This window comes from Canis lupus, chromosome 28 (genome assembly GCF_003254725.2).
Source record: "Canis lupus dingo isolate Sandy chromosome 28, ASM325472v2, whole genome shotgun sequence".
Classification (NCBI taxonomy): domain Eukaryota; kingdom Metazoa; phylum Chordata; class Mammalia; order Carnivora; family Canidae; genus Canis; species Canis lupus.
Genome location: NC_064270.1, coordinates 6,073,026 through 6,100,074, shown reverse-complemented (window position 1 = coordinate 6,100,074; position 27,049 = coordinate 6,073,026). Strand labels below are relative to the sequence as shown.

General features: G+C 40.0%; 1 protein-coding gene and 1 long non-coding RNA gene across 7 annotated transcripts in view; one reads left to right on the top strand and one right to left on the bottom strand.

The window, feature by feature from the left end:
• HECTD2 (HECT domain E3 ubiquitin protein ligase 2) overlaps positions 1-19,846 on the bottom strand; it is a 70,238-nt gene extending 50,392 nt beyond the window's left edge. For 2 of the 6 annotated variants that reach the window (XR_003143997.3, XM_025466496.3), the window contains exons 1-2: positions 19,678-19,842; positions 117-246 (exon numbers count right to left, since the gene is read on the bottom strand). Coding sequence is in view for 2 of the 6 variants with exons in the window: in XM_025466496.3 (XP_025322281.1) it covers positions 117-246; positions 19,678-19,818 (271 nt within the window). In the remaining 4 variants the exon portion in view is untranslated. Of the gene's footprint in view, positions 1-116; positions 247-19,677 lie in introns of all 6 variants that reach the window. The other 4 variants (XR_007406898.1, XR_007406897.1, XR_003143998.3 and 1 more) reach the window with 4 other exon arrangements.
• A 574-nt stretch (positions 19,847-20,420) lies between these two features.
• On the top strand, positions 20,421-26,248 carry LOC112672048 (uncharacterized). Its single transcript, XR_003144001.3, has 3 exons — positions 20,421-20,809; positions 23,483-23,703; positions 26,023-26,248. It is a non-coding gene; the product is annotated as an uncharacterized LOC112672048 (long non-coding RNA).
• The last annotated feature ends 801 nt before the right edge of the window (positions 26,249-27,049 follow it).

The following is a 27,049-nucleotide window of genomic DNA, read 5'->3' as shown; positions in this document are numbered from 1 at the left end:
TTTTCATACTATATATTAACTTCACCTACCAAAAAACTACTTTTTAATAGTTTGATAATACATTTTCAGCCAAAATATACAGACTGTGTGTATAATAATAATAATTATTATTTTACCATTCTTGATGTTAGGGAAAATGAGATGTGTAGGTGAACTTCTGTTTTCAGCAGCTTCTTTCTTCTGGTTAACAGTTGAAATAAAACTGCTAAAAGTGGAAGTTTGACCTTTGGATCCTCTGTCCAAACCCTAAAAACAGAAAAGTTAACATTGCAGCATAATTCTCACTAGCTATATTTAAATTATTTTATCGCAGAAATCATAGACACTTATAACCGAGATTTTAATTTGATGATAGATATGATATATAAATAAAATATATAACACTGACTTACCTTTTCTAGGACCAAATTATTTTAAATATAAAATGAAAATGGTTGTATCATGCTACAAATTGATAAAGTTTGGAAATAGAAATATTAATGGTATCTTCCTTATAGGGTTACTGTGAGGTTTCACTGAGATAATGCATATAAAATCACTGGCACAGCTCCTCATACATCGTACATGCTCCATTCGTGTTAATGGCTCTTTTGACTTTGTATTTAGGTAACAGTATTTTTATGAGCACCACAAATATTATTTTCAATAGTTAACACACATGTGATAGATACTTCATTGATTCATTGAAGGTTTTCTTGCCTTTTGATGCAACTTTAACAGTTTAGGTAAAAAGATAAACTTTTTAGAGTTCATTTCTTTTTAGGCACTGTGACTATACTTTGAGTGTACCAGGATTTAAAAAGGTAATGCTAACATAATAAAGGCCATAGATGAAAAACCCAGAGCTAATGAGGAAAAAACTGAGAGCTTTTCCTCTATAGTCAAGAACAAGACAGGGATGTCCACTCTCACCATTGTTATTTAACATAGTCCTGGAAGTTCTACCTACAGCAATCAGACCACAAAAAGAAGTAAAAGGCACCCAACTCAGCAAAGAAGAAGTAAAACTTTCACCTTTTGCAGACGACATGACACTATACATAAAAAACATGAAAGACTCCAGGAAAAAACTGCTAAAACTGAAAAATTCAGTAAAGTTATAGGATACAAGATCAATATACAGAGATCTGTTACATTTCTCTACACCAATAATGAAGCAGCAGAAAGAGAAATTAAGGAATCAATCCCATTTACAATTATACCAAAAAGAATAAGCTACCCAGGAACAAACCTAACCAAAGATATGAAAGCCTGTGCTCTGAAAAAACTGATGGAAGAAACTGAAGATGACACAAAGAAAGGGAAAGATAGTCTATGCCATGGACTGGAACAACAAACACCATTAAAATGTCTATACTACACAAAGCAGCCTACATATTTAATGCAATCCCTATCAAAATACCAATGGAATAGTAATAATACTGCTAGAACAAACAATCCTAAAATTCATACAGAAACACAAAAGACCCTGAATACCCAGAGCAATCTTGAGAAAAAGAAAAGCAAAGCTGGAGGCATCACAATTCCGGACTTCAAGTTATATTACAAGCCTATAATGATCAAGACAGTATGGATATTGGCACAAAAACACGCATATAGATCAATGGAACAGAACTGAGAACCCAGGGGATCCCTGGGTGGCGCAGCCGTTTGGCGCCTGCCTTTGGCCCAGGGCGCGATCCTGGAGACCCGGGATCGAATCCCATATCAGGCTCCCGGTGCATGGAGCCTGCTTCTCCCTCTGCCTGTGTCTCTGCCTCTCTCTCTCTGTGTGACTATCATAAGTAAATAAATAAAAAAAAAAAAAAAAAAAAAAAGAAAAAAAAAAAGAACTGAGAACCCAGAAATGGACTCTCACCTCTAGAGTCAACTAACTTTCAGCAAAGCAGGAAAGAATATCCAATGGAAAAAAGATAGTCTCTTCAACAAATAGTGTTAGAAGAATTAGACAGTTAGACACAGATGAATGAAACTGGACCACTTTCTTACACTATACACAAAAATAAATTTGAAATGGATGAAAGATATAACTGTGAGGCAGGAATCCAGAAAAATCCTAGAGGAGAACACAGGCAGCAACGTATTTGGCCTCAGCAGCAACTTCTCACTACACACATCTCTCTCTCTCTCTTTTTTTTTTTTTTTAAGATTTTATTTATTTATTCATGAGAGACACAGAGAGGGAAAGAGAGAGAGGCAGAGACATAGGCAGAGGGAGAAGCAGGCTCCATGCAGGGAACCTGACATGGGACTCAATCCCGGGTCTCCAGGATCAGGCCCTCGGCTGAAGGCGGTGCTAAACCGCTGAGCCACCAGGGCTGCCCATCACTACACACATCTCTGGAAGCAAGGGAAACAAAAGCAAAAATGAACTACTGGAACTTCATCAAGATTAAAAGCTTCTGTACAGCAAGGAAACAATCAACAAAACTAAGAAGCAATCTATAGACTGGGAGAAGATATCTGCAAATGACATATCTGAAAAGGGTTAGTACCCAAATCTATCTATAAAGAACTCTTAAAACTCAACACCCCAAAAACGAATAATCCAACTAAAAATGGGCACAAGACATGAATAGACATTTTTCCAAAGGAGAGTACAGATGGCCAACAGACACATAAAAGATGTTCAACATCACTTATCATGAGGGAAATGCAAATCAAAACTACAATGGAGCTATTCCCTTACACCTGGTCAGAATGGCTAAAATCTACGAAACAAGAAACAAGGTGTTGGCGAGGATGTGGAAAAAGCGGAACCCTCTTGCACTGTTGGTGGGAATGCAAATTGGTGCAGCGACTCTGAAAAGCAGTATAGAAGTTCCTCAAAAAGTTAAACAGAACTACCCAATGATCCAGCAATTACACTACTAGGTATCTACCCAAAGAATACAAAAATACTAATTCAATTATGGAAAGAGCTTGAATGTCCACCGACTGATGAATGGATAAAGAAAACGTATACACACACACAGGAGTATTACTCAGCCATAAAGGAGTGAAATCTTGCCATTTGCAACAATGTAGATAGAGCTTGAGAGCATTATGCTAAGTGAAGCAAGTTAGAAAAAGACAAATACCACTGATTTCACTCATATGTGGAATTTTAGAAACAAAACAACTGAGCAAAGGGCAAAAAGAGAAGGAGGGGGGCAAACAAAGAAACAGACTCTTAACTATAGAGAACTAACTGACAGTTACCAGAAGGGAGATGGATGGGGGGATGGGTTGGGTTAAACAGGAGATGGGATTAAAAAAAAAAGATAATGCAAAGCACTTAGGGATCCTTAGGTGCATATAACAGCACAATCTTTCTATAGCACAGAATCTATCCATTAGCGTACTTTCCACAAAACAGTAACTGTATAGTCCATAACATGTAATTCATCTGTACTTTATAATTATAAGTAAAATATTATGAGGGCAATATTCAATTATGGAGCTACCTCAGGGTTTATTCCTAGCTCTAGATCTTTCTAGCTTACAGATGCTTAATAGAACATAACTACCTCCCTGATATTCACTCCTTTACTCTAAAGGTAATTTCTTTGCTTTCAGAATAGTTTCCTTTTCCTCTCCTCCTTCCTAATTCACTGAGTTCCATTTGCCTTTTCAGAATTAGCTCATATACCATGTAGCAAAAACATTCACGATTACCAAGGATTGACTCTCCCACATTCCCGACTCTCTTATAGATAACATGGGATCATCTGATTCATTTTCATAGGGCCACAAGTATAAATTTTGCTTGCCTACTGACTAGATTTAGGTTCAGTGAAGACTCATTAGTATTTACGTGTTAGGATTAGTCTACATGAGCCAGTCTATTAGACATGTTGCCTAACTAAAATAATCTTCTAATAGATGTAATATATGAATCTGGTACCACAATCATAAACAGTATCATTTAGAGTCCTGTACAAAACCTACAACGTGATGAGTGGCTCAACAAATGCCTATAATATATAATTCACTTATTGACTACTTGCTATATAGGCATGGTGTTGTATTAAGTACCTTAATATACCATTCCTCTGAGATATGTATTTATACCTCACTATATGAATAAGGAAATTGAAGGACCAAGCCCAAGTTCACAGAGCTGGTAAGTGGGAATTCAAGCTCTGAATGACCCTGAAGTCTGTACCCTTAAATAACCATATATCAATCTCTCCATATAGTAGATATCACTATTAAGAGTTTATCCTGTGACAGTAGGTATGTTACACATATCAGACTGTTTACACAACACTTTGTGGCTACTCTAGATTTTTACAGATATATGCTGAATGAAAATTCTATAGCTTTAGAAGCAATTCACGTAAGCAGAGGAAATCAACATAAGGAGAAAAACTTAAGTGTATTTTAAGGAAATTAGGTCCTAGCAATCTAGGAAAGACTCAACATTTTATTTTCCTCCTGCTTCTTCTACCCCTTCTCAATAAAAGAAGTTCCTAAAGAACATTGCTTAGTTCACTTGTGGATTCTCTGAATAATAAAAAATAACTAATTCAATCAACAAATCCATTTAACAGCCAATCAATTCTAATCGCTAACAGATTCCTGAGGAAAGAGAAAACTGGGGAATGCGATAATAAGACAGTGATATCCAGTATTTTTCTTGGTAAATTATAGCAATAAACTCAAATTCACAGAACAAGTATGTTGATTAGAAAAATAAAATCAGGGGGATCCCTGGGTGGCTCAGCGGTTTAGCGCCTGCCTTTGGCCCAGGGTGCGATCCTGGAGTCCCGGGATCGAGTCCCGCATCAGGCTTCTGGCGTGGAGCCTGCTTCTCCCTCCTCCTGTGTCTCTGCCTCTCTCTCTCTCTCTCTCTATGTATATCATAAATAAATAAATCTTAAAAAAGAAAAAGAAAATAAAAATAAACTATACATTTGAAAAAGTAAATCATTCCTTACTATAAATATGAGGATACTTAAAAATTTTGTTAACTACTAGGGCCATGTTTGCTTACTTGTATGTTTTGTTCTATAGAACATCTTAAATACTAGTGGGAACAAAAGCCAAATTTGATGAATTATATTTCATTTATACATAGTAATTAATAAAATAACCAATTTGTGAAATGAGATCAATGAATAGCCTCTCAGTAATGTAGCTTTGTCGACTTAGCTTTAAATATCTGCAATAATTTAATATACCAAGGGCAGTGTTGTTTTTTCATTGATAACTGTCAGAAACAGTTAACTGCTATCTAGGACTGAGCAACAACAGGATTTAGGGAGCAGTGTAGTTGAAACAGAGAATCAGATAGGGAGAATGGCCCAGTGAGATGAGACTGAAAGACAGGCAGAAACCACATCATGAAGCCCTCAAGCCATGGAGTAGAAATGATGTGCTAGAAGGAGAAAAGGGAAAAATCACTGAGGACTTCTAAGCAGGGTGTGACATGATCATATCTGTAACCTAGCAAAATTATTCTGTCAGCAGTGTAAGGAAGAGGCTAGAAGGAAGTAATACTAAAAGCTAAACCAGGCCTATCAGAGAACATAAAGTCTGAAGAACCAAGACAACAGGAATAAGGAATGAGGAGTCATGAAAGGCTGGGCCAAAGAAATGGCATGATATAACAGTTACTTCAGTTCCAAATGTGAAGCATAATAAGAATCACAAAATGTTTCTGTCAATTACAAAATAAATAACATATAATGCTTTATTTCAAAGTTCAAGAGAACAGGCACTCTTTGACACCTCATGATAAACAGGAGGGTGTATGTCTTAAGAATATGTAAAAACTCGAAAATTCTAGACTGGGTTTTATAAGAATATGATTTGTGAGTGACTGGAAAAGGAATCAATGCACACTAGGTAAAATCATGTTTCTTGTGCCAAAATAATGGATTTTTTCCTAATTGACAAGGTTATCATCATGCCACTGTCACATAGCAACTGTTATACAAAACTAATATAAAGACAGAACTGTGGGAAATATGGACACACTTCCTTTTATTATACTTTATTTTTCACAGATACTGCATTTTTACAAATTTAAGTTTTGTGGAAACCCTGGATCAAGAAATCTATCAGCACCACTTTTCCAGCAGCATTTACTTACTTTGGGTCTCTGTGTCACATTTTGATAATTCATGCAATATTTCAAACTTTTTCATTATTATCATTATTATTATGATCTGCAATCAATGATCTTTGATGTTACTATTGCAATCGTTTCCACAAATCACACCCATATAAGATGGCAAACTTGATCAAGTGTGTGTGTTCTGACTGCTTCATGACCAGCTGTTCTCCCATCTCTCCCCCTCTCCCACTTCCCTACTCCCTGAGTCACAACAGTATTGAAATTAGACCAACTAAAAACCCTACAATGGCCTCTAAAGTATTCAAATGAAGGCAAGAGTTGCATACTCTCACTTTATATCAAAAGCTAGAAGTGATTCAGCTTAGGGAAGAAGATATGATGATGTATGAAATGTGTGAAAATTAGGCCTCTTGCTCCAAACAGCCAAGTTGTGAATACAAAGGAAAAGTAGTTCTTGAAGGAAATTAAAAGTGCTACTCCAGTGAACACACAAATTATAAGAAAACAAAATAGCCTTATTGCTAATACAGAGAAAGTTTTAGTGGTCCACATAGAGGATCAAACCAGCCACAACATTTCCCTTAAGACAAAACCTAATCCAGAGCAAGACTCTAACTCTCTGAAATTCTATGAAGGCTGCGAGAAGTGCGGAAGCTACAGAAAAGTTGGAAGCCAGCAGGAGGTGCTTCATGAGGTGTAAAGAGAGGAGCCATCTCCATAACATAAATGTGCAAGGGAAGCAGCAAATGCTGATATAGAAGCTGTAGCAAGTTATCCAGATTTAGCTAATTCATGAAGCCAGCTGCACTAAACAAGTTTTTCAGTGTAGACAAAATAGCGTATTGGAAGAAGATTCACGTAAACTATAAAACTTTCATAGAAAGAGGAAGTTAATAAATACCTGGTTTCAAAAGACAGGCTGATTCCCTTTCTAGGGGCTAATGCAGATGGTGATTCTAAATTGAAGCCAATGCTCACTGGCCATTCCAAAAACACTAGAGCCCTTAAATATTATGCTAGATCTATTCTGCTTGTACTCTTAATAGTGGAATAATAAAGCCTGGGTGACGGCACATCTGTTTACAACATGGTTTACTGAGTATTTTAAGTCTGCTGTTGAGACCTACTGCTCAGAAAAAAGATGTCTTTCTAAATATTACTGCTACTGACAATGCACCTGGTCACCTGGGAACGCTGATGGAGATGTACAATGAACTGAATGCTGTTTTCATACCGCTAACACAACATCCATTCTGTAGCTCATGGATCAAGGAGTCATTTTGACTTCTAAGTCATATTTAAAAAATACATTTCATAAGGATGTAGCTGCCCTAGATAGGAATTCCTTTGATGGATCTGGGCAAAGTCAAATGAAAACCTTCTAGAATAAAAACCTTCTGGAAAGGATTCACCATTCTACATGACATTAAGAACATCTGTGACTCAGGGGAAGAGGTCAAAATATCAATATTCACAGGTGTTTGGAAGAAGTGGATTCCAACCCTCATGGATGACTTTTAAGGGGTTCAAGATTACTGTGGAGAAGTTACTGCTAATGTGGTAGGAATAGCAAGAAAACTGATTTAGAAGTGGAGCCTAAGATGTGCCTGAACTGCTGCAATCTCAGGATAAAACTTCAACAGATGAGGAGTTGCTTCTTATGGATGAGCAAAGAAAGTGGTTTCTTGAGATGAAATCTAGTCCTGGTAAAGACTGTTGAAATGTCAACATAAACTTAGTCGATAAAACAGAGGCAGGGTTTGAGACAATTGTCTTCAATTTGGAAAGAAGTACTATTGTGGATATAATGCTATCAAACAACATCACATGCTACAGAGTAATCATTTGTGAAAGGAAGAGTCAATTGATACAGCAAATTTCATTGTCTTATTTTAAGAAACTGCCATAGCCACCCCAACCTTCACCAATCACCACCCTGATCAGTCAGCAATCAACATCAAGGCAAAGCCCTCCACTAGCAAAAAACAAAACAAAACAAAACAAAAATTATGACTTACTGAATCCTCCGATGATGGTTAGCATTTTTTAAGCAATAAAGCATTTTTAAATTAAGGTATGTATATTTTTCTCAAGATATTATGCTTTTATATACTTAATAAGCTACAGTATAGTACCAACATAATTTTATATGTATTGGGAAATGAAAAAAAATTCATTTGACTCACTTAACTGTGACACTTGCTTTATCGCAGTGGTCTGGAATTGAACCTGGAGTATCTCTGAGGCATGTATGATATGAGCTGACAAAGAAGATAAAGAATCAATAGCCAAAGAGATGTGCAATCCAAGAAAAGGTGATGTGTTACAAATGAAGGAAGGATCAAGTTTCAAGAGAAGTGGGTCGATGATGTTAAAGAATGGAGACTGGTTAGGTCTAAAATGTGCCTACTAGAATGACCAACTGTGAAATCTTGTGGACACTGGAGACAACAGATTCAGTAGAATGCTGGTGGCAGAAACTATATGAACTGGACTAGTGAATGACTGGGAAATTAGGAAATGTAGGCAAAGAGCAAGGATTGCTCTGTCCAGAAGTTTTACAGAAGAGGAGAAAGGCTAAATGGCTGGAAGGGGACAAAGGTTTGAGGGAAGGTAACACTGAGCATATTTCATGGCTGCCAAATCCAATGTTTGCTTCTGTGGTCCCCACAGCATTACTGCTATTCTTTGTGCAGGAATGGCCACAGATGGGAGCAGAGATAGGCACTCAACCAGAAGGCAGCCATCTGTAGCCTGGGTGGCCACATGTTAGGTGGCCTGGCATAAAGAGCATTGATGCTTTCTAGTATGTAATCAGAAAGAGGTCTTTCCAGATTTTAGATGAAGGAATATGGAAACGAGTGCCCGCCCAAGAGTGAGAGAACAGCCAATCTCTGTTCCAGTTTGCTCTCTGGTTCTGATCTATGTGTGTGTGTATCATTCCAATAAACCCCCCTTTTCCTAAGGGAGGCATATATGGGCTGGCTTTCTGTTCCTTGTATTAAAAAACAAAAACCTTACAAGACAATGGGGGAAAATCCTTGGTCTAGTAAGTCTTTTAAGATGGTTATGTTCCCAATACTTTATATTTGAAATGACATGGAACAAATCATGTACAATTTCAGAGGCTGACAGCACACTACAGATGATTAATAAAAGCAAACTTGCAAATCTGCCGTTGCCCCAGACTAGCTCATAGAAGAGAAATCTTACACATAACCTAATACTTTCACAAGAGAAAAACAGGGCAGCATTGTTTGGCCATGGTAAACTAAAAAATAGAGAATGAACTCAAGAAGCTATTGGGTACTGACATCAAACATCAGACTAAATTGAAGGTTAGAGAACATTACTGAGTCTTCTAAGAATTGGATCTACCACAGTTTATTACATCTGGTTTCCTGAGGAGTTTTGGAAATGCAATCTATGAGTTCTACAGCAGAAGAACACTAAGGATGAAGCCCTGGAATGTGGCCAGCCTACAAGCAGTGGGCTGGATATGCTGAAGAATAGAGAGTAGCAGGATACCAAACCAGCTGTTACAGATTGAGGATAAGCACAAATAGAGAACACGGGTTAAAAAAAATCAAGAATTCATTGAAGAAAAAAAAAAATCCTCAAAAATATTTAAACCTGGCATAATAAATAATAGACTTGACTCTCTAGGCAAAGGTTCAACAAATAGCAGAAAAATGTTCATGTACTAATTATGTAACTAATCAAAGATTATATTTCACAAGTACTAAAATGGACCTCAGTGGTCTGACTATTCATAATCATAAATAATTTCAAAAAATATAGACAAATACTTAGATTATGTTCTGCTATTGTTAACATATAATATTACCAATCTTATTTTAAATTTTAATACAAACTTCTATTTCCAACCTTTACTAAGGATCAAACTACACCTGAGTTATATTTCTGATTTATCATATTTTTAAAAAGACTTTATTTGGGGCACTTGGGTGGCTCAATGGTTGAGCATCTGCCTTTGGCTCAGGTCGTGATCCCACTGTTCTGGGATAGAGTCCCACATCAGGCTCCCTACAGGGAGCCAGCTTCTCCCTCTGCCTATGTCTCTGCCTTTCTGTGTCTTTCATGAACAAATAGAACCTTAAAAATATGTATTTTATTTATTTATTTATTTATTTATTTATTTATTTATTTATTTATTTATTTATTTGAGAGAGAGTATAAGCAAGGCAGAGGGAGAGGGGGAGGGAGAAGCAGACTCCTCACTGAGCAGGGAGCCTGATGGGGGCTCAATCCCAGGACCCTGGGATGATGACCCAAGTGGAAGGCAGATGCCTTCTCGACTAAGCCGAGCCTCCCAGGCGCCCCTTTATCATATTTTTCACCAGGTGCTAGTAAGACAGCTATTCATGGTTTTCTGTGATAACTTTTGTACTGGATACCAAGTTCCATCATATTCAGGATTCTGGTAAAATTTACCTTGCTTATCCTCTATCCCCCAAAAGCTGCTGCAGAAGATACAACATTTCTGTTCACATTCTAAACCAATCACTGATAAAAGAATACGTTGGCTCTCTCTGTTCCATCATGAAACACATTTTAAGACCATAATATCTCACTATCTTAGAGTTTTTGAATTAAAATATTTTAAATTGAATTCTTATATCTACAAAATTAATTATTCATAACATGTTTTAAATTACTAGTTTTGTGAACAAGCTGGGAAATGTTTGCATTTTAAACCATATCAAGTAAAAATTAATATTACATTCCAGCTATTTAGAAGGTCAATTGGCAGAAGTTTTACTTACTGAAGAGACAAACACTACAAATATATAGATAGGTGGACTCTGCATAGAGCTCTGTGATGAGGTCAGCTCTGGATGCAAAGCTGTCACAGGGATCCAGTTAACAGGACATGTTAAATTGTGTTTAGTATCTTCTGAGAGGTACATAAAGTATTTTAGAAAACGCTCCATACAATAAATAATGATTAGGCATTCTAAAATGTTCAATAACACTTGGTTGGTTGGAAAATACACTTATGTAGAATACTGGTCATCAATAATGCCCAATAAAAAGCAAACAAAGAAAATTCAACATATGTTACGGTAGTGGCTCTCAAACTTTCTGGTCTCAGGATCCCTTTACACTCTTAAAAATTATTGCATGTATTAATTCCTTTTAAGATAACAATAAACCCATTTATGGAAAATATATTTTCTCAAACAACAAAAAAATCTTAGTGAGAAGAATGGCATTTACATTTTGCAAATCAATTTTTTAACATCTGACTTCACAGAGGACAACTGGATCCTTCTATCTGCTTCTGTGTTCAATTTGTTGCAATACCAAGTCACGGTATCCTTTAGTAAACTACACTCTACACCCAGGAGAATGAGTAGCAATAAGACAAGACAAATGACATCTTCATATCATAAAAGTAGTTTCGACCTCATGGACCTCTGTAAGGATGTGGAAGACAACACTTTGAGGACTGCTACAATAGGGATAAACAATAATTAAAACTACAAATGAATTAAAGATATCTTGGGAGGACAAGAGGAGATCATCTAGATCTACACTGTCTAATATGCCATTTGCTAGAGGGGGCTATGCAGCACTTGTAATGTGCTAATCCAAACAGATATTTAGTAAGTGTAAAATACACAATTTTCAAAGGCTTTGTATGAAAAAAAAAGAGGTAAAGTATATCAACCAGTGTCTATATTGATTAAATACTGAAATGATAAATTTCCAGATATGTTGGGCTAAATAAAATATATTATTAAAAGTAACTTTACCTCCTTTTTCATTCTTTTTGATGTAGCTATTAGAAAATTTTAAATTACATATGTGGTTCGCATTGTATTTCTCCTGGACAGAGCTCATCTAGACAGATGAAAACATATTTTCCTACATTAGATCCAATATAGCATACAAACTTAGGAAAAAGAAGAGAATTATTCTGATTCAGAATATCCCCACATAATTTTTGGAAGAAGGGATTTGTTGGAAAGGTAGTGAATTTAAATATGGTATAAAATACTCCACAGACAAAGCATAAGAGATCTCTAAATGAATAAAAACTGAGTTTCTTGCTTTGGTAATCTCTGATATGGATATAGGGACAATAGCAATCTATACTTTGGGGCATACCTCACCAAATTTATTTTTCAAGTCTAAAGATAAATATTTCAGCAACAGGTTAAGTACTCCTAATATAATGCATAATGCATGTATCATTCAGTATCAACAAATCCAGAGACTACCTATAATGCACAGAAAAAGTACAGAGAGTAGCTTCCTATGATACTGAGTGAAGGCTAGTGTGTCAAAAGACAGATGAAAAAAAAAGTACATTTATATGTTTTAAGTTAAAATAAAAAAATATTTAAGATAGTCTGCTTTACCAACTTTTTATAGAAACTGACCAAGTAGGGTCATATCAGATGAGAGGGCTCAATTATATTTAGTTTACAAAGGGGACTATTTTAGGCCCTGTTACTGGGTAAAGATACTTTTTCTTTTTTGTATGTTTTTTCACAGTTCCCTATTAGGGTGCTGGGTTATAAAATCAGAAGTGCTAACTTTGCTGGACAGCCTTCTATTAAGATGTGAAAAGTTAGCTATTTGCAAGGGGTGAACTTCCCTCTCAGACTAAGTAGCACCAGTCCAAGTGGAATTACTTTTCTTTAAGTGATATAAATCACCTCTTTCAAAGGAGACTAGGAAATAAGGATGTGGATTCTGAAACAAAATTTCCACACCAAGAAAGTTACAATGCAATTAATCTTACAAAGAACTGAAAACTTTATACAAAAGAAATGTTAGTCGGAAGCTCAGAAAATTCAGTGTTCACTCATCAAGAAGGCAAAGTGGCATGGGGGAGAGTCTATTCACTTATTTTACAACCTCGGAAAAGAAAAAAATTGCAGCAATAGATTATCATTATATAGTAAAATGCTACTTTAAAAATGTATGATTTGATGCAATCACAATTCCTCAACCAATCTGCTGTTCTTTAATAAAAACATGTGGATCAAAACCAAGTTATTTTGAAATAGAGCTTTCTTTAATGACTAGGCTCAGACTTCCGACAGACTTTTCAATTCAGTTGAATTAGTAACATTTCAGTAATTTCTATGTTTAAAAGGCATATTCATTTACTATAATCATTCCCCAAAACATGTTTTTTGACTGCTTACCAAAATGTTACTAAGTTACAAATACCAACTTAGGAACAACTAGTTACTCATGTAAGGCTTACTAGTCTAACCTTTTTGCAATGCAAGAAGGAATCCTTCACCCACAGAGTAAACTTATATTAGAAACAAAACAAAACAAAAACAGTAGAAAAAGTAGGGAAATCAAAGCTTCCCAGAGTTTTCTCAGCTCCACCCACTTCCTTATTTGTCTTCTGTTGATCTTTCCCTACTCTTGTCTTCCTCAACTCAAACAAAAAATAAGCAAGTTAATTTCCAAACTCTATGCCAAAATAAGCTGCTACTCTGGCAACACTAGTTCTACCCTTTTGAAGCTATTTGTTTTCCTCTTCAAAAAGAAATGTATATGACCCCAGGCATACACCAGCCCCAAAGAGTTCAGAGAATGCATGATGTCCTCTAATTCAGTGTGTGTATGTGTGTGCGCGCCACAGTGGAAAAGGAAGATGGGGGTGGTACAGGGCTGGAGGCTTGATATAGAACAGTAGGAAGGAAAGTACCAAAGCCACAGGACAGAATTAGAAAGGGCTGGCTGGCTTACAAACAGATTTCCAGCTACAGAGGTTGGTTTGAAGATAACAATATCATCATCCAACATTTATTGAGTGCTCACTATGTCAAGTGCTCACTATGTCCTAAAAAATGCCTATGTATATTAATTTAATCTTCTCACTATGGTTCAGTATCTTACAGGGTACTCTTGGAGGTTCCCCGGTTCATAACTTACAATGACCACTTTTCTCCAATTGTTACATAGAGTCAAATTACTTGTGTCCTAACATCCTGAATTAGTTACAGTTGAGAGAATAAGCAGGCAACTACATAATGGCCATGCAGTTAAAAAAAATTGACAGATTTTACAACCCACTCAAAATGAGAGACACCCTGGATATGTATTAATATAGCTATCACCCTCCTTTTTGTGTCTTAAAACTCTGATTATTTTTCTTTAAAGAGATCGTTTTATTTTACATAGAAAATTCTTTCATTCATACCATTAAAACTGACACTATCAGATATCCTAGAACACACTTTCTCCTCCATAATAGTTCTATCTCTGGTAACAAAATTTTGAACAAACTTGTCACTGGACCACATCCTCTTCTCAAAAATAACAAATACTGCTTTAGGTGCAGGCTCTTTGAACCACATTGCCCTGACCATAGATATGGTATATAGAAAGAACATGGGTTTCTGAGTCAGAAACATATCCATTTTAAACCAAATTTTTCTCCTTACTAGCCATTTACCCTTCAGCAAGTAACAGGTAATCTCTGTGACTCTTGGATTCCTTTTCTGTGACATGAGAATAGCTTCCACACCATCACAGTGGTTGTGATTGTTTTTGATTGCAATCTAAGCAAGAGATATAGGGAAGATGCTTAGCATACAGTAGGTACTCAAATACTAGCTTGTATGTTACTTATATATATTTAACATATACACATAGGATGTATTTTTATAACATCTGTGGTTTATTAAATTGCCTAAAACACCTACGGCATCACAGCCTTCACTCTTTCCCGTCTCACCTCTTATTTAAAACACAATGGACAAAGGGCACAAGAGTCTTCATATATAAGATCGTTCCAGCTGAGTGAAGTAAGTCAATCGGAGAAGGACAAACATTATATGTTCTCATGCATTTGGGGAATATAAATAACAGTGAAAGGGAATATAAGGGAAGGGAGAAGAAATGTGTGGGAAATATCAGAAAGGGAGACAGAACATAAAGACTGCTAACTCTGGGAAACGAACTAGGGGTGGTGGAAGGGGAGGAGGGCGGGGGGTGGGGGTGAATGGGTGACGGGCACTGGGGGTTATTCCGTATGTTGGTAAATTGAACACCAATAAAAAATAAATTAAAAAAAAAAGATCGTTCCAAATGCCTACATGATCAGTGTTTATGTGAGTTCACACACACATATGTGTACTTGGAATGCTGTTGGCTGGATTGCCTTTTGATGTAAACATTTTTCTCTGAGAGAATTTGTCTGGAAACTATAGAATCTTTTTCCGTATCAATCTTCCTTCTTTTCTATTCTGTTCTCTAATAAGGTTCCACATCACATGGGTTCTTCCATCTCTTTCCATTATCACATGGCCACCACCTGAGTGGACGCACCTGTCACCTTGGGTACCAACTTCAAAGCTCAAAGCTCCTTCCTTTGTGCCCTTCCTCCTCCCCCTCCAGGCCAACTACCGCTAATCACTACTGTGGATTTCATTATGTCATTCCTTTATTTTAAGCAACTCCAGGGGCTTCCCAGTAACCACAGGAAAAAAAAAAAAAGTCCATACTTCTGTGCCTAGTGATCTGGCTCCAGCCCCCATGCAATCTTACTTACCTCCCACAAGTTCCCAGCACGCTTCCATTGGGCTCACTGTATTACTCCCTAATGCTTTTCCTTAAGCCTTGTTCATGTTGTTTTCCCCACTGGATCACTTACCCCACTTTCTTTTGTCCATCCAAATCCTATCATCCTCCAATGGCCAGCTGGCTTAAATAATTACCTTTACTTGAAGGCCTTTCTTCATAGTTCTGCACACAATGGTTTCCTTTCTCTGGTCTCCTAGAGTGCAAATTGTTTCTACAGCTCATTGTGACTTGCTTTCCTTTGTTATGCTTTCATGTGTTAGTTAGCCCTGCCTCCTCTGAGGCTGGAATTCTCTTAAACCATGTTTTTGTGTTTTCTGTAGCATCCAGTCCAAAGCTAAACATAACAGATGTTCAATAATGTTTTGGCTAGTGGCTTCACCAAGCCCATGTATACACACCTGACACAACGTATATGAACTTCTCATGCTCGCTACTTCCTATCAAATCCTCTCTGCAAACTTTATGCTTGCCTTCAAAACCTCCTCCTCCTCAGCTTCTGTTCCACCTCCTTGACAAGTCTTCTGACCTTCGTTGTGGGCAAACTTCCCTTTGAAATCCTAAATTGATTTTCTCCATTTTCCTTCACCTTCCTGACTTAATTAAATCTGGCTCTTGCTTGAACCCATTTCATTCCTTGCTAACCTATCCTGTGGAGAACCTCCTCCCTCTTCTTGTTCACCTGGTTTATATGCTGAAGTAGACAAACTCATCCTCACTTGCCACTATTATTTCTTTTCTTTTTTAAAGATTTTATTTATTTATTTTATTTGAGAGAGAGAGCACGAGCCCTCGCTCATGCCAGGGGAGAGAGAGAGGGTGACAGAGAATCTTAAGCAGAGTCAGCACTGAATGTAGAGCCCCATGCAGGGCTCGAGCTCACAACCCTGAGCTGAAACCAAGAGTCGAACACTTAACCAACTGAGCCATCCAGCCACTATTATTTCTACTCTTCCTTTGACCATTTTCTTCTTCCTTATTCACCATTATTCCCCTAACTTTTGGATTATATCAGTAACTAATTTACAATATTCTCCTCCGCTCTCTCAACCTCAGTAGATTCAATGTTCATACCACCATCCCTTTGTAGCCAAGTCCTGCTTCCAATTCCTCAACTCTCTGGACTTGCATCACCTCTCCACAGCAACAAGGCCAAACCATGCACCCTGATGGTTTTCTGAGGTCTCTATCTTGAGCCTCTTGAGGATCTCTTAACTAGAACTGCTAGAACCACCATTTCTCTCCATTCCCCCACCCCTTTGATTTCTGATGTGCCTTTCACTTAATCCATACTTTTCACCAGTCCATTCAAATGTTGCTCCATAAACTAAGTAGACTTGAAGAAATGTAGTTAAAATACAGATTTCATAGAGCACTTAATTTAGTACATAAAGCATGAATTTTCAATCTTAGCTACATCTGAGAATTAAAAAGAAGTCTAAGCCCCATCCACAGAAATTCATTCAACTGGTTTGCAATAGAAACTGAGCAATGATGGCTCTAAAAGTTCCCCAGGTGGTTCCACTGTGCATCAAAGGCTGAAAACAGTTGCTCTGAGGTGAGACCTTCGAATCAGGAATCAGGATTTTAACGTGCCACCAGGGAAACTCTGGTCAGTCAGGTTTGAGAACATTTTGTTAGGCACTTCCCGGCTAGAATGGACTTCCCTCACACTAAAGTGGTCTTAGAATCAATCACTTTAGGGCTGCTTTTTCAGCACCCTCAATCCCACCCTTGCACATTTCTTTATACTTCTAGGATATAGTCCCAGCTCTTCAAGCTTAATTTGGGTCATCGTAACCTGGCTTTCTTCTTATGCTAGGGAGCTGTCACTCTAAATTATTTCCAAACTCCCATAAAAATGTAATAGAATGATTTTTGGAAAAAGCCAATAATGTAGGGTCACATTAATTGAGTCATAAACTTAGTCTACATAGAACTGTTCACCTGGGGAAAAAAGAATCACTAAAGTGGCCCAAAGACAAAGTTACTGATGGTAATCAGGTTCCTAAGCAAACCTCCAGAAGCTTCATCTAATCCGCACCAGAGGCTGAAAAACAACCAAACAGGCCACAAACTGTCTTTTCCTGATCCTCCACACCAAGGCCTTCCAAGTCACCTGCTGCTGAACTCAGATATCATCCCAACTCTCCTGCCCTCTGGAGGGCTAAACACATATTTTCCATTCAAGGTTTTAAAAACTTAAAACTCTACTCTTGTTTAGCTAGTAGTAAAAATCCATAAACCTTTATTCATACTTCTGAAATCCTATAAGCTTTTAAAACTGAAAGGTTTTTATGACTCATATGGTGACAAAACATATACCTGACCTAAACTCGGACAATCCAACCTGATGTGAACTGATATGAAGCTATTAACACTTAAGCCTGCCTTTACCTCACTTAGTGTGAACACACACATACATTTCACTCCAGAGCTACTGACATGCTTGACTACAAAGAATTAGTTGGCCAGGACCTCACTGTGGATGTTATCTATAACATATGCATTGAATTGCCTTTCTAAACTCTGAAAAACTCTGGATTCCAAAACTCTAAACTCCAAGGGCTTCAGGAAACAGTCTGTAGACCTGGGTCCATATTGTGTCAATTTCTCCAAGTTTTTATTCCAAACCTTCAATTTTTCAGTTACACTGAGATAAATATGTTTTGGGAAGGGTGCTAACTTGAGGACCTAAACCATTTCATATAACTGTTTCTTATAAGCATATACGTTCATTGTTTTAAACAACTGATTTAGAATTTTTTGCATGTTCGGAATGTCCTGAATAAACTCTGAAAGCCTAGGGTACAAATGCAGGAACCAAGTCTGCAGAAGTTGGGTGACAAAGTCCTTTAACGCATTTCCCTAAGTGATTCTTTACCGCGCACAACTCCAATAGACCACTCGATTGCAGCTATATTTTAATACGTATGTCCTTTTATTATTGTCCACATCTTGCTAATTTAATAAGCAGAGCTTGTTCTAACAATTTCCAGTCCTTAGATATTTTTGAAAAACCTACAGAATCAAAACATTATTCCTAACACTTTAAAGAGTGAGCTATTTTAGTAACTTCTTAGTCATTTAAGAGGGAGGTTTCAAGAAATGAATTGCAAGTAGGAATAAAAAAAATGTATCATGTTCTCTAAACTTTTACTATTTTGTCAAGCACAGATGCATGACAAGTCATGGCCTTTAAATGTATGAAAGCAAACTTTCAAAAAGTATTTAAATGTTAAGTCAAATAAAAATCTCAAAAATCAGAGATTAATTTGTGTGTGTGTGCTCCAAAGTAACGAGAGTCATAACCACCAGTAAAAACAGGGAAGGGGGGGGGGGGGGGAGCTGTCCCATTACATCATCTGGCAATATGTAGTTTGAAGCCTCAGAGCCCTCTCCAAATAATCCTTAAGAAAATCCAGCTGGGAAATCATCCCTGTGAAGCTTAGATAACTTGAGTTTAAATAAAAGGTTAAAAAAGCCTCCCCGCCTTACGTCACATGTCTGTGCCTTATGAAAAATAAAACCATCACTGAGGCATCTACCTCCCACTATCCTGACAGCAACGGAAAGGTCACAATTAAGTGGAAACTCGTCGCACAGCCTGTTCAATCAGAGGGGGGAAGGGAAGGAAAGGCGAAGAGATTCCAGGGGGAAAATCTCCGCGCCCCAAAGGCAGGCGGGCACCTCCGCGGAAAACCCACTGTCCCCTGCCCGACACATTGTCCTCACCCAACAGATGTGATCACGTCGACCCCGGGGCGCTGGTCACTTCCTTAGAGAAAGTGCCCCCTCCCAGGCAATAACCGCGAACAGGCAGCCGACGCCCCCCCCCCCCCAACATTTCCCAGTTTTCGTGGAAGGTGCAGCTCGAGAAGCGCCGGCGGCTGTCCACGAGGCACACCCCGCGCCAGCCGGCGGGGACCGCTCGGAGCATCTCCGCCGTCGGGCCTCGGGTCGCCGGGCGCCCGCGCCCCCGCCCCCTTCCGACGCCAGCCGTCGGGGCGCCCGCGGCCCCCGCCCGCACCTACCGCCGCAGCCGCTCCGGCGCCCGCCGACACGATGGGCGGCAGCTTCTCGCGCTCCGGCTCCCTTCCCTTCCTGTCCTCCGGGGCGGCCGCCGCCAGCTCGGGCGGCGCGGCGGGCGAGGGCACCCGGCCCGCTTCACTCATGTCGGGCCGGGCGGCGGGAGCGCGAGGCGGCGGCGGCGGCGGCGGCGGCGGCCGGGCTGCTGTGGGGCTGGCGCTGCTGCCGCCGCGGCCGCGAGAGGGCTCTGGGCCGCCGCTCCCAACCGCCGCCGCCGCCGCCGCCGCGCCGCCCCCGCGCCGCGCCCGCGCCCGCGCCCGCGCCCGGCCCCGCGCGCGCGCCCGGATGCCCCGCCCCGCCGCCGCCCCCGCCCGCCGCGGCCGCCGCCCCCGCCCCGCCCCGCCCCGCGCTCCCGGGCCGCGGGTCCCGCCGCCCGCCGCTGCCTGCCGGGCCGCCCCCGAGGGCTGGGACCCGGGGCCCTGCGGCCGACGCCGGCGGCCATGTTGCTCGCCGCCTGCCGCCGACCCGGCCAGCAGGCCGTGCGCCGGGGGGTCTGCACGCGGGACGAGGCGAGGCCCGCCGAGGGTGGCGCCGGGAGCGAGAGCGCGCGGGTGGCGGGGTTAGCGCGGGGCGGCCGCGGCCTGGGCCCCGGGACGGCGGGCGTGGGCCGGCGGCCTTGCCCCCCCGCGGCCGCAGAGCCGCGCGCCTTGGGGTCACGACCCGGCCCCGGCCCCGCCCCGCCCCCGCCCCCGCGAGCGCCCGGGAGCCTGCGCATCCTCGGGCGACTGCCTTTCCTTCCTTAGCCCACCGATTCTTTCCAGATGCCCTGAGAGCCTCCACCTACGGAAGAAGGATCTGGGGGCGGGGGGAAGTGAGACGTCGTGGGCTCCACCTTCTCCGCCACCGGGCTGGACGGCCAGGCCACACTTTCCATTCCTGTTCCTTCGTCCCCCCTTCGGCTGCCAAGTCCGCCTCTCCCTTCCCGTCCCCACGCGCCTACATCTCGCTCTCTCCCTGCATCGCTTTCCTGCCTCCTATCCCTGCTTTGTTCCTTTCCTTTTATAAGTTACAGATGGACAGACTCAAATTCCGCTGCTGCTCAGTCTCCTATTCCTTAATGTCAGAACATTAATATGGGTAAGAACTTTCAAACTGAAGAGGAAAGCTTTTAATCATAACATGAACACCTCCCCCTCCCCGCCCGCCAAGCCACACAGACGATTTCCTTTCCTTGCTGGTCTCCACCGCCCCCCTCCTTTCCCTTTTCTCTGTCTACTGGAGCCGCGGAGACACCTGCAGATCTAAGAGGAGGGAGAGTGAGAATGCGCTGTGTCGCCTATTAAAAATAGGCAATTTCTCGACATTCAAGTCTTCAGGTTTTTAGGCTTTGTTATTTTATTTGAGCTTGAGTGAATTTCAGATCGAGGATACCCAGATCCAAATGTGAGAACAGCCGGGTGGCGCAGCGGTTTGGCGCCGCCTGCAGCCCGGGGTGTGATCCTGGAGTCCGAGATCGAGTCCCACGTCGGGCTCCCTGCGTAGAGTCGGCTTCTCCCTCTGTCTTTGTCTCTGCCCCCCCCCTTTCTCTCTCTCTCTCTCTCTCTTTCATGAATAAATAGATAAAATCCAAAAAAAAAAGAACCAAAAATATATCTGAAACAAAGCCAAAGATGATGTTTGAATTACCTGTTGTTTTACATAATTCAGAATTATTAGCATAACTAAGTACTAAAGTGCATCGTTGGATGAGGTTGCATCTTTTTCAAACCCAGAATTTGTAGCAAGCACATCTGAAGCAACCAGTGGAATGAATATAGCAGTTAGTACTGAGTTAATTTCTTTTTTTTTTTTTTTAAGATTATTTATTTGTTCATGAGAGACAGAAAGAGAGGTAGAGACACAGGCAGAGGGAGAAGCAGGCTCCTCACAGGGAGCCCGATGTGGGACTCATCCCAGAACTCCAGGGCCAATCACGCCCTGAGCCAAAGACAGATGCTCAACCCCTGAGCCACCCAGGCGTCGGCGTCCCTATTCAGTTAATTTCTAAGTTATAAATTCTGACTCATTTATTGAAAGGCTTTCTAGTTTTAATATAGTTGCTGTCGTCACCTGTTTAAATATTAATTAGTTAAAAATATGGAGTGAGTGCCATATAGTCAGGAAAAAGTATTTATGTGCCAAATAGCCTTGGAGGGAAATGATGTATACAGACATTACTTTGAAACATTCTTCTATTTTTCTTGAATTCTCTTTCAGGATTTTCTTTCCTTCTTAAACCTCTGAAATACTCATCCTATAGAGAGGAACATGCAATCACATCCTACTTTTAGCAGGTCAGCTTGCTGATCTTTTGCTATGGCAACAACTCAAATGTTGTTTTAGAAAGAGAAGCCTTTATTTTAACTATAATTCAATATATTCTGGGCTGCCAAGCTAGGTTGGTAGAACAAATACTGGGGGGAGGGGCAGAAGTATTCTCCTTCTTACTGTTTTCAACTAGATTGAGTAATTTGTGATAAAAATGCTTGGATGAGAAACCACTTAAAGTACATGCCTTATGCTTTCTCTTTTCCTGTGTAAGACTAAATAAAAGTGTGTCTGTACATGTAGTCACATTCAGTAGAACAAAATGCCTAAATATTGGCAAAACAAGGCAAGTCAGAAATTTTAATTTCTGCTACTGCATTAGTATGGATAATCCATTTCTAAACAAATCCACTGATTAATTCACCTGTGAGTTATGTTCCAAAAATCATATTTTGCTGATGTTTTCTTTTACTTCCTACTAAATACTTTGTCCTGTAGGTACCACTCCATCCTTCTTTAATGCACATGAACTCCAGGGTGGGGGTTGGAGTCCAGATGGAGCTGCTAGAACACTGCAGAATGATAGCCCGTGGGGAACTAATGGGCTTGAGAGGCACATTCCCAACCACCACCAATGTGCCTCCAGGCCCCACAAGGCTTGTAGAGCAGGACGTGCTGAGAGCTCCAGCCGTTCTGTGCAAAGGTGCGGAGATGCTTTTCAGCTATGTAAGTGTCAGCCAGAAGTGCAACAGTGATGGCTTCCGAGTATAAACTCATTAGCCTTCGGAAGACTGGCAGTGAAGCTGGAGAAACATTTCACCTTCCTGAATCCAGGTGGAAAACCAAGCTCATTAATTATACCTATGCAGAATAGGAGTTTGAGGCGGGGGGGGGGGGGGGGGGGGGCGGGGGGGGGAGATAGGTCAGAGAATTGGTCATTTCCATGGGAGAAAAGGAAGAAAAGGAAGGACCAAATTACAAGGTAATGGAAAGTCTAATTATAGACAACATTCTATTATAATTACATAGAATAATACTAATCTAGTGAATAATAGCAAAGTTTTGGCAGGTCATTTACGAGTGACTTATAGCTATGAAATAGTAAGCTTGTTTTGTTAAAGAAAATGTCCTTTCACATTTCAACTGACTGTTATCCTAAAGTAGTAGTAAACTTGGAAAAAGACACGATTTTAGCCATGTTGGCATTGTTAAAAACATTGTTAGAACGCTTCCTTAGGTTTAATGACTATGGCTTTTAAAAATTACTATTTAAAAAATAGGGATCCCTGGGTGGCGCAGCGGTTTGGCGCCTGCCTTTGGCCCAGGGCGCGATCCTGGAGACCCGGGATCGAATCCCACATCGGGCTCCCGGTGCATGGAGCCTGCTTCTCCCTCTGCCTGTGTCTCTGCCTCTCTCTCTCTCTCTGTGTGACTGTCATAAATAAATAAAAAAATATTATTAAAAAAAATAAAAAATAGCTTTTCCGCTCTTTCCCCGAGCAGCCTGAGGTGACCTCTGAAAATGGTTTGCTACTCACTGGACCCAGAATACCCTACAAAATTCTGCAAATCGAGAGGTTCAGATCTTTGTGTTCACTTTAAGAACACGCTTGAAGCTGCCGTGGCCATCAAGGGTATGCATTTCTGAAAAGCCACCAAGTATCTGAAAGATGTCACTTTGCAGAAGCAGTGTGTGCCGTTCCGTTGCTACAATGGTGGAGTTGGTAAGTGTGTGCAGGCCAAACAGTGGGGCTGGACACAGGGTCAGTGGCCCAAGAAGAGTGTGAATTTTTACTGCACATGCTTAAAAATGCAGAGAGTAATACTGAACTTAAGGATTTAGATGTAGGGATCCCTGGGTGGCGCAGCGGTTTAGTGCCTGCCTTTGGCCCAGGGTGTGATCCTGGAGACCCGGGATCGAGTCCCACGTCGGGCTCCCGGTGCATGGAGCCTGCTTCTCCCTCTGCCTGTGTCTCTGCCTCTCTCTCTCTCTGTATGACTATCATAAATAAATAAAGAATTTTAAAAAAAAAGGATTTAGATGTAGATTCTCTGGTCATTGAGCACATCCATGTGAACAAAGCCCCCAAGATGCGACATAGAACTTACAGAGCTCATGGCCGGATTAACCCATATATGAGCTCTCCCTGCCACATCGAGATGATTCTGACTGAAAAAGAGCAGATTGTTCCTAAACCAGAAGAGGAGGTTTCACAGAAGAAAAAGATATTCCAAAAAAAAAAAAAGATATTCCAGAAGAAACTGAAGAAAAAAACCTTATGGCCCGGGGGTAAATTCTGCATAGAATAAATGCAAATAAAAACAAAAAAAATAGCTTTTCTTTATTACATAAACAATACATTGTCATTACAGAAAAAGATAGAAAATACAAATTAGCAAAATGAAAAAAATAAACTCTGGATCCTACCCAGGTTCAGATAATTGCCAAGATCTTCATCTGTATCTTCACAAAATCTTCTATCTACACACACACACACACACACTGTTTCTTGATTTGTTTTTATAAAAACAGAAGATGCTAAAATGCTGTTTTGAATCTGTGCAACTTATTCTTTAGAATACCCCCAGGATGACTTTTTAAAAAAATTGCACAACGTTATGTAGAGGCAAAACTGAAGAATGGAGTGGATAATTACCAAGCTTTGAATTCTGAATCAGATCGCTATTGAATCTGTTCTTTCTCTCTGGATTCTCATGGCCATTGACCTACGCGGGCCTTCAGCATCTCTAACCCAAATTATTTCTTTAGCTTGCCAGTTGGTCTTGCCTTCAGTGTTTTACCTGCTCCAATTCCTATAAGAATAACCTTTTCAAAAATACACAACTTCTTGTCAGTCTTTTGTTTAAAAAATACTTAGTGATCTTTCAAGGCAAAACTTTGAAACCCCTTATTTAGCTTTTACCTGAATTCTTTATAAAGAAGGCATTTTCTTAATTAGAATCAATTGTTTCTTTCTTTCTGCTCCAAGAGCATATTGTACACACTTTTTGATTTTTTAATTAATTTTTAAATTTTTTAATTTAAATTCAATTAACCAACATATAATACATCATTAGTTTCAGAGGTAGTGTTCAATAATTCATCAGTTGTGTATAACACCCAGTGCTCATCACATCACGTGCCCTACTAACACACTTCCATTTATACACCTATTACTTTACATCTTAGCTTTTTCTTCCCCCAGTAGGTCATGGCATAAAGAGGAAAGGGCATGTCTCATTACTCCTTGAATCCCTACATTCAGCACACTCTCTGGAGTGTGCTGTTAAGAAGGCACTTGATATGCTCAGAATAAATGAAATAAGATATTTTCTTACTATGGCTTGTAAAGGTTCTGAAGACAGTTTCCAAAGAGGAATTACAAAAATGCTCTGAGTGATGGGCTGCACTCATTCAGATAATTTGGTCTGGTATCGCTTCTTAAAAGTCTTGATCTTCTAGAGCAGTGCCATCTGATAAAACTTCCTGCAATGGTGAAAGTGTTCTATATCTGTACTGTCCTATGCAATAGCCACTAGCCACATGTGGCTATTGTGACTGAGGAACTGAATTGTTAATTTTAGTTACTTTATTATTTTTTAAAAATATTTTATTTATTTATTCATGAGAGACAGAGAGAGAGGCAGAGACAGAAGCAGGCTCCTCGCAGGGAGTCTGATTGGGACTGGATCCCAGGTCTCCAGAGTCATGCCCTAGGCTGAAGGCGGCGCTAAACCACTGAGCCACCTGAGCTGCCCTAGTTATTTTTGAGTAGTCAATGTAACTAGTGGTGACCTTAGTGCACAGCAGTGCTCTAGAGTCACATCTCAACTCTTCAGAAGTCTTCTTGAAGTACCCCCAAATTAGTGGCATCTTTATTAATGAGCTTTATTGCATCTTAACCTCATTCTTTAGAAGATATGCAAGCAAATCTTCCCCAAATAATGAAGGCAGATCTAAAAGAGTTCTGATAACAAGCTTAACATAACAGCCTCAATAATTTCTTCCTTTTTTAAGTTCTTTTTTTATTCTGTTTTCATAGGAGTTTACACTTATGGGTGAAGCAAACATCTTGTCTTAGCCCAGTGCAACGTAGAAGAAAGTATTAATGGCAGTAAAATAAAAATGTCTCCATGTGTTTTTAAGTTGGTTTTGGATGTCTTTTTAAAATATTTCCAAAGAAACATCAATGTATCAATACACACACACATATATGGGTGTATATGCCTAGATACCTCAATATAGGTACACAAATGTTGCTTTTAAGTCTTAACCCCAATTTTATATTTGTTTTCTACTCATGTGAGACAAAAACAACAATAAAACAATGGCACAACAAAAACATCTCATGCATGATGCACTCATTTCAAATTTTCATGAATCTAAGTTAAAAGAAACTTTGTCGGGGCACCTTGCTGGCTCAGTTGGAAGAGCATGATCTTGGTAGTCATGAGTTTGACTCTTGATCTTGGTAGTCATGAGCTTGAGCCCCATGTAGGGTGTAGAGATTATTTAAATAAAACTTAAAAAAATATTTATTTTCTTGAGAGAAAGAGTGTGTGTGAGAGAGAGAGAGGGAGAGGGAGAAGTAGATTTCCTGCTGAGCAGGTAGCCAACACGAGGTTTGATCCTGGAATTCTGGGATCATGACTGAGCCTAAGGTAGACGCTTAACCGACTGAGCCACCCAGGTGCCCCTAAATAAATAAAACTTTAAAAGTAAATTACAAATAAAAAAATTGTATGTTCTAAGGTTGCTGAAGATATCAAAACAAGTCAAAATGGCAAATGTTGCTCTTCATTCTTTGGCTTTATCTTGCTAACAGAACCCTGATTCAATTGAGATGGCACGATGTCCAGTTAAAGGTGGTTGCTTTTCTGGACTTCCTTGTAGCTAGCTACACATGGCAAAGTGACAATTCTAGCCAATGAGGTGTAAGCTGAGTATTTTAGGCAAACTTTTGCTACTTTGTTTTTTTCTTAAAGATATTATTTATTTATTACTGAGGGACACAGAGGCAGAGACATAGACAGAGGGAGAAGCAGGCTCCCTGCAGAGAGCCCGATGTG